Here is a 7476-nt window from a genome sequence, read left to right on the forward strand (position 1 = left end):
CGTGCCACGGGGGTGGGGCTCCGGGGTGGGTGGCACAGAGACCCTGAAATTGGGTGCTCCCCCCTCAGACCTGTGGCTCCTCAAGGGCCGGGGCCCGTGCCTCCATCCTAAGCAGCCCCTCCACCCTCGGACTAGCGGGCACAGTCACATCTGCAGTGGGGGGAGCCGGTCTCCTCCCTTTCTGGACCCGAGGGTGTTCGGCAAAGCCTCAGAAGCAGAGTCGAGTCGACAGAAGCCCAATTCATCCCCAGCTTTGGACACAGAAAGCAGAACAATTTCCCCAGGAAGATAAGAACAGCAAAGAAAACCCTCCCATCTGAAAACACGTCCACCCTCGGGATTGGCGGCACGTGATCCGTGGTTGTCCGGAGCTGCGTTTCAACAGGGACTTGTGCCCTGAGGGGCAGGGGTGCCCGGGATGGTCTCAGCAGCTCCGACGGGGCAGGGCAGGGGCAAGGGTGCCCCATCCCCCGGCTCAGTCCTGGCTCACACTGGTGTAGATACCGGCTTCCCAGAGCCTCGCCATGGCATTCTTGTGGTGGGTCACCCGCGTGGCTTCCAGGACCTGTAAGAGGAGGCACCGAGTCCCCATCGGGATCCTGACCCCCCAGACAACTTCCCCACTGCCAGTTTGTAGGAGGCATCTAGAGCAGGAAGCAAAGCAGGCCCGCTCCCCTCCTCTATTTCAGACCCTCTACCTCTGGGAATAGCACCACGGAATGTGCCAACTCATGCCGAGACCCACAGCAGGTCAAGTGCTGGGGTCTGGCACTTTGGACCCAGCTGAGAAACGTATTCCACAAATCCACTGATGTGGCCGTCTCAGATGAGTCCCTCTCCCAGAAAAAAAATGCCTTATCCTGGGCCCGATCTGCCCCAAACCTTTGCTATCTGGTAAAGAGGCGGCACGCAGAGCTCGCTCACATTCTGTACCCACGGGAAGGTCCCAGTGCAACCCACCCCAGGCAGCCACGAAGGATCCAAGTGTCCGCACACAGAGGACGGGCTGGGTCGGGGGGCTCCACAGCCCAGGCAGAGGGCACAGGCGGGGCGGGAAGGCTGGGGCCCCGTCCCCAGCGGCACACTCACCTCTGAGTCGATGTGGTCTAAGGACTTGATGCCGGCATACTGCAGGGAGGGGACACACATCAGCCCCGCGCCCTGTGCCCGCGCCACACCCCAGAGCCCACTGGGCCAGCACGGTCCCCCCCGAGTGCCCCGCCATCACCCCAAACTCAATGCTGTGCACCGTGCGCTCCCCCCAGTGACTCCCCTCAGTGATGGCCTGAAGCCCCATTCCCAAACATCGCTGTCATAATAAAGACAGTCAGTGTTCGCTGAGCTCTCCCGCACCAGGCCCCGCACCAAGGCTCACGGGGGGCGTTCCTAGTGTCCCGCGCATTTTACAGCAGGGGAGCCTGAGGGTCAGAGAGGGGCGAGGGTTTGCCAACGTCCCGCACCCCAAGCGGCAGGCCTGCAACTGTGAGCGGCAGGCGGGAGGCTAGAGCCGCTGTCCTTACTGTCCGCCGTCCGCGGAGAGCCCGCCCCGGGGGGAGATGTGGGCTGCGCAGCCAGGTCCGGGCTCAGGTCCCTGCGTGGGAACTCACGAGCCACCTGCCCCTGGGCCGGTGTGACAAGACATGGCTCTAGGGCCCCACAGGCCCGGTGCGTCGGAGGGCCACGCACACAGTGAGGGAGTAAGGATGCCACGGCTACGTGGCCACGGTCCCCCTCCTGCAGACTGACTCAGGGGGATGACCCCAAGTGGGGGCCCTGCGTACATGGCCTCTGCGGCGGAAACCCGGGCGTGAAGAGACACCCAGTGTACCCACTCTGCACTCCTGTGCAGGGGGACAGGCACAGCTTCCCACAGGGCGGTGAGGGAGGCAGGCGTCAACCCAGGTCACACCTGAGTCTCCCTCAACTGTCCTGTGTCCCTCAGGGGGTGCCAGACTTCAGCCAGGCCCTGGGGGGGCAGGCTGGGCTTGAGACTCACCCGCTGCTCCCTCTTTTTCCTCTGCTCAGGAGAAGCCTCGGCAGGGGCCTCCGCCGTCCACACCAGGCCTGAGTGCAGGTGGATGGGGCTGAAGAAGTGGGACTTGGGCACCGAGTAGCTGCCCACGATGCCTGTGGGGGTGGAAGGGGCATCAGGGAGAGTCCCCGGGTCCCGGGAAGGCAGAACCCTGGGACACTCAGAGTCTCGGGCCAAGAGAGGACACAGCATCTGTGAGCCGTGTGCACCTAGAGACTGAGCATCCACGCTGATAAAGCAAAAACCCAAGGCACAGTTGACACCTCTGTCCAGGATCTAGGGCGTAAGCTCAGACGGGCGCGCAGAGTCGACCGGGGACGTGGACGGGGTCCCCCAGACGCTCCCCACGTTCAGCCGCTCCTGAACCCCCCCACACCCCGCTCCAGCCTCTGAGCCCAGAGCAAAGCCACCACTGCCCGGCCCGTCCTCACCCGAGGCCGCAGAGGAGCCCCTGGAGTCCTGGTCACTGCCGTCATTGTCCTCGGTAGGTGGCGGGGAGAAAACCTCAGGGAAGAGTGCATTCCGCCGCTCCTCGGCCACCTCCTGCTCGCGCTGCAGGACGCTCTCCACCTCCCTCTCCAGCAACTCTGACGACTGGGACCTTTGCAGCCTTGATGCCAGGGTCCCCCCCACCTCCCAGCCTCGGACACGGGGGCCCTCGGCCCGCGGGGGCACATCTGGGACCCTGAACCGCAGGGGGCTCAGGTGGAAATAGTCCCACCGAACGACACCTCCGTGGGCTTGCAGGCGCCCCTGGGGCGGCTTGGAGCACTCCGGCTTCATGCCTAGGGGGTTTCCAGAGGGTTCCAAGAGATGCCTCAGAGACCCTGTGGCCCTTGGAGAGCCCGCAGCCTTGGCCTCATCCGTAGAGAGACCCCAGGGCTTGCCGTGCACGTGGAAGGCTGCGAAGTCCAGCTGAGGGCTCCCAGGACACAGGTACGGCTGGTAGGCATCCGCCGGGATGCGGCCCACCTTCCTCACCTCTGGGGCAGGGTAAGCCGTGCCCCTGTCTGAGGCCAGGTCCAGGATGGAGTCTGAGCTAAGGGCTCTCCTGAGCCCAGACTGGGGAGCCGGGGAGAGCCTGCTGGGTGTGGCCTGGGAGCCCTCCCGCCGCCGGTGGTCCTCCTCGCGCTGCGTCTCCTGCGCCATGTCCCGCTGCACGTAGAGTGACGGGCGCCCTCGGTCCCGCCGTGGGGCCGCGGCCAGGCTCACCTTGGTCAGCAGGGGCCTGCTGGGTATCTCCACCATCTCCTGCTGGCAGTTCTCCCGCTGTAGCCCCCTCTGCTCCCGCAGGTCCGCTTCCCGCTCCTGGGCCAGCCGGATCTCCCGCTCGATGGGGGTCTCCCTGGGGAGCTCCGGGGACCCCACTTGGGACCGGGAGCCGGGGTCATCCGCAGCCTGGATGCCAGATGCAGCCGGAAGGCCACAGACCCTCTTCTCTTGAAGGAGAACCTCCCTCTCCTGGGGCTTCAGCAGGACATCACACCCATTGGGCAGGAGCAGCCCACTTGAGGCCTTGGGGGCCTGACTGAGCCCCGGTGGGGCAGGGGCAGGGGCAGGGGCCACCCGAGCCCGAGGGTGCAGAGGGCCCCTTTCATTGGCCTGCTCCAGACTCAGGAACTGCTGCTTCGCTGCCAGGAAGTCGATCTGCTCCCTGTCCACGGCGCTCTCCTCCAGGGGCCCAGGCTGAGGTTGGCCGGGGCTCCTGGGGTCCGGGTGGCCAGGGGTGCCATGGAGCGTGGCCACCGAGCTGTTCTTCCTGAGGGCCTGGCCCTGGATGACCGCCCAGCGCTCCTTCTCCAGGTCCCGTGGCCACCGAGGCTGGGTGTCCCCAGCGTCCAGGCGGTAGGTCTTCGCTTCCTCATCCTTGTCACCCTCCCGGGAGGAGAGCGTCCACGGGGATGACCGGCCGGGGAAGGCGCGTGGGCTGTAGGACGCCCCAGTCCTGGCCGCGTTCAGCGGGGCCTCTCGGTCGGCCGGCCACGCCTGTGGCTTGTCCTGGCCCCAGCCCCTGGCCGCCGGCGCCACATCCACCACCTCAAACGTGTAGCTGGTGTCCCCATCGGGGTCCAGGCCAGCCAGGCGAGTCGAGTGAGGGATGCTGAAGATGGGGTATCTGGTCACTCGGTCCATGTCGTGGGGTCTCAGCTCCCCACGGCTCCCTGGGGCGGAGGTGTTCCGGGCTCGCTGAGGAAGGAAAAGGGAACAAGGGCCAACTGGTCATAGAGCAGGACGCAGCACCTGTCTTGGGGAGCGGCACAATTTCCAGCCCCGACAAGGGCAAAGTCCTGGCCAAAGGGCCTCTGTGATTGGCTCAAGGATGGGTAAATGACCCGGCCCTGCCAATCAGAGCACTCTACCCTCTGGCCTCTGTGATTGGCTCAGGGATGGACATGTGACCCAACCTGCTGCGGACCTAGAAGCCTGATCTGAGACTTGGCAGTTACCCGGGAAAAGCAGACCCTCTCCCAGCTGGACTTGTTCTGGCCGCTGCGCTTGTTTGAGCTCCTGGATCCAGCCACACCTGGATCCTATTCCTGTACTGGCTCGCCAGTCTGCCCCCTGAGTGCCTGACGTTTGCAGGTGCCCCGCTCCTGCTGCTGCCCTCGCCGGCCCAGCTCGCCATGGCCAGACCCAAAGCCATCCCCAGACCGCCTCCCCGGACCCCCCCGCGAGCACGCGCACCGGCCTCTCTTCCAGGGTGAACCCTCTGTGGTTCTTTCCTGGTGTGATTTTCTTCATCAGCGGGCCTGCCCCTCACTAAGAGATGTCACGGGGGGAAACTGAGACTCAGTTGATGTCCGGTGGCAGGGTTCCCTCCCCCAACCTGCTTAGAGGGACACTTTGTCCTATCCCAGTCGGTCCCCTCCCTCCGTGCCCTAAAGCTAGGACAGGCTAGGGAACACCTTGGACCTTGTCCTGGGGCCAGGAAGGCCATGGAGCCTCTGGGCCACACCCCGACCCAGTGCCCTGGAGGGAGGGGGGCTGGCACCCCTGCGAGCATCGGAGTTCTGCTGAGCACAGCTCCAGGAGCCCCATCCCCCAAGGTCACGCACCTGATCTCATAGCCCCCTGGTTCCTAGCCTCACCTGCAGCTCTCAAGGCCTTCATCTGGCCTCCGCACAAACCCCCAAACTTCACAGGCATCCCTACCCCAAACCCTCCTCCTCCCACAACTCCTTCTGCCTGGAGGACCTTCATTTCTGCTCCTCTAAGGCTTCTTACCTGCAGCCCACACAACACCTCCCCCAGGGAGCCCCCCAAGATTGCCCCTGCCCTTGGAGCCTGTTGTCTGAGCCTCATCTGCTGCCTGACCCAGCACCCAAGTTAGGCGTCCCCTTTCTACAGCTGAGGAAGGAAGACTGGCGGTTCCCAGCTCTCCAAGCCGCCCTTGTCCCCTGTGCCCATCCCCCAGATCTGTCAGTGTTACTATGTACATCGGCTGTCTTCTGGCCAACTTGCTTGTAAAGGCTGTAGCTCTAAAAAAAAGGAAAATGCAGCCCCCCCCGAACTGGAGAAGTGGCATCAAGCGCTGTGAAGTCCACCCTGGGGACGATGTTATAACTAAGGACATATCACGTCGGCTTTTGTATGTATCAAATGTTGAAACCATTCTTGGAAAAACGGTAAAAAAGCAAGGAAGCCTGGGTAATAAACCCCAGGCTTGGGGACTGAGCCCCTGTCCCCGTGACCGCACAGCCCCCATGGCGGTGTTCTCCCTGAAACTCACAGGGGTGGGTACATCTCTGAAAGGGGGGTAAGCATATTTGAGTCTTGTCTTCTCCCACTGGAGGCCATCAGCCCAGGTCCCTGTCCTCTGGTGGCCCAGATGAGCCTTCCCAGCTTCAGCCCAGAGTCTGGTATACAGCACGTGCTTAATAAAGACTGACTGCACAGGGCGTGGTCTCTGCACACACCGCCCATTCCAGGTGGCCAGGACCTGGGGTCAGGTTCATTTCTGCCGCAGCCCTGGCTGCCCCTCGGGGCCTGCCGTCCAGCCCCGAGCCCGGTGCTGACCCTGAGGGCTGGGCAGGTCTGTGCCCAGGCCCTGGAGATCCCCGCGGAGGGCAGGCGTGGGAGGAGGTGACGCAGGAGTTTGCTGAGTGAGTAAGTGGACGTTCACCCCGCAGGGTCTATAAGCCACACGGGGCATCAACTCCTGGAAAAAGAACCACCTGCCTGGAGGGTGTCAGTCTTGCAGTCGGGTGGGGCGCGGGTGGGGACACTGCTTCCTCCTCTGGCCGGGCCATTCCTGCTGGATGATTCACTGAGGCCAGCAGGGTGGGGCTCGGGCTGGGGCTGGGGCTCACGGCCCCAGGGCCCCACTGGCTAGTGTCCTTGGGAAACCCTCTGCTCCCCTCCAGCCTCAGTGTCCACACCTGGACCGCAGGTAGAGTCCACCACGGCACTTGGCTCCACGCTGAGAGCCTGCCGAGCAGTCGTGCCCCATACCCAGTATACAGTAGGTGCCAGCTAAATGCTTCCGTGGTGGTTGCTGATAGTATTATTATTCTTTAAACCCTGGATCCACCACTGATCTCAGGCAGGCACCCCCTCTTGCAACACCTCAGTCTCCCCGTGTGTGAGCTGGGAGGACACTGCACCACGCGGGGCCCAAGGAGGAGCAAGCAAGCCTGGGTGGGTGAGGCCCCAGGGAGGGCCCCAGAGACTCGGCACGGGTGAGTGGTAACGAGTCGCAAAGCCTCCTGGCGGTCTTCCCACGGCTGCACCGTGGTTGCTCCTCCCAGGGCCCTGTGACGGGAGCAGAGAGAACTGAGGCCCAGAGAGGGGAAGGGGCTCACCCAAGGTCACACAGGGACAGAAGGGCAGGGCCCGAAGCCTGAGCCTCTGTTCCCAGCCTCCTCCTCTTCCAGGAAGCTCCCCACCCCATTGTTCCTCCCCAGCCGCACCCCGCATCATATGCATACCAGACCCCATCGGGGTTTATGGCCCCTCGTGCCGCACGCCTGCTTCCTCGTCACCACGGTTGGCCTCCTGCCCTTGAACAAAGGCCCTTTGGAAGGGCTGGGGCTCAGACGGGGCAAGGTCACACGGCACGGAGCGTCTCGGGGGGCCCAGTCACTCGGGGCACGGCCCTCCTGGGACCCTGGCTGGGTGGAGCCCCAACCCCTGGAGACCCCAGACTCTGTTGAACAGAGTCTCTGCCCCAGGCCTGCAGGCTCCCAGCCGGCCCCTCTCCCAGGCTGAGACTGCCCCACCCACACTCCTGGGTGTCCCGATCCTGGACCCCACGGGGGTGTCACATGCCACTCAAGGCCTGCGCAAGCAAGTTTCCAGCCAGCACTGATGAACGTTCCTCCAGAAGCCTCCTGAATTCTCAGAACCAACGAGAATTCCAATGAGACCCCCTCATCGGAGGCTCGGGGCTCAAGGTTCTTGGGTTTGGGGACCTGAAGCCCAAGGCAGAGACTGAGGCCCCAGCA

General features: G+C 64.0%; 1 protein-coding gene across 1 annotated transcript; it reads right to left on the bottom strand.

Moving 5' to 3' along the window:
• Positions 1–475: 475 nt before the first annotated feature.
• Positions 476–4165, bottom strand: MISP (mitotic spindle positioning). Its single transcript, XM_028126192.1, has 4 exons — positions 2464–4165; positions 1997–2127; positions 1090–1128; positions 476–565 (listed from the first exon to the last, which is right to left on the bottom strand). The coding sequence occupies exons 1-4, from the start codon at positions 4163–4165 to the stop codon at positions 476–478; spliced, it is 1962 nt and encodes a 653-aa protein (XP_027981993.1).
• Positions 4166–7476: the final 3311 nt, after the last annotated feature.

The sequence above is a fragment of the Eumetopias jubatus genome, unplaced genomic scaffold (assembly GCF_037043125.1).
Source record: "Eumetopias jubatus isolate StellerSeaLion01/CBP00866 unplaced genomic scaffold, mEumJub1_p1.0 scaffold_1, whole genome shotgun sequence".
Taxonomy (NCBI): Eukaryota; Metazoa; Chordata; class Mammalia; order Carnivora; family Otariidae; genus Eumetopias; species Eumetopias jubatus.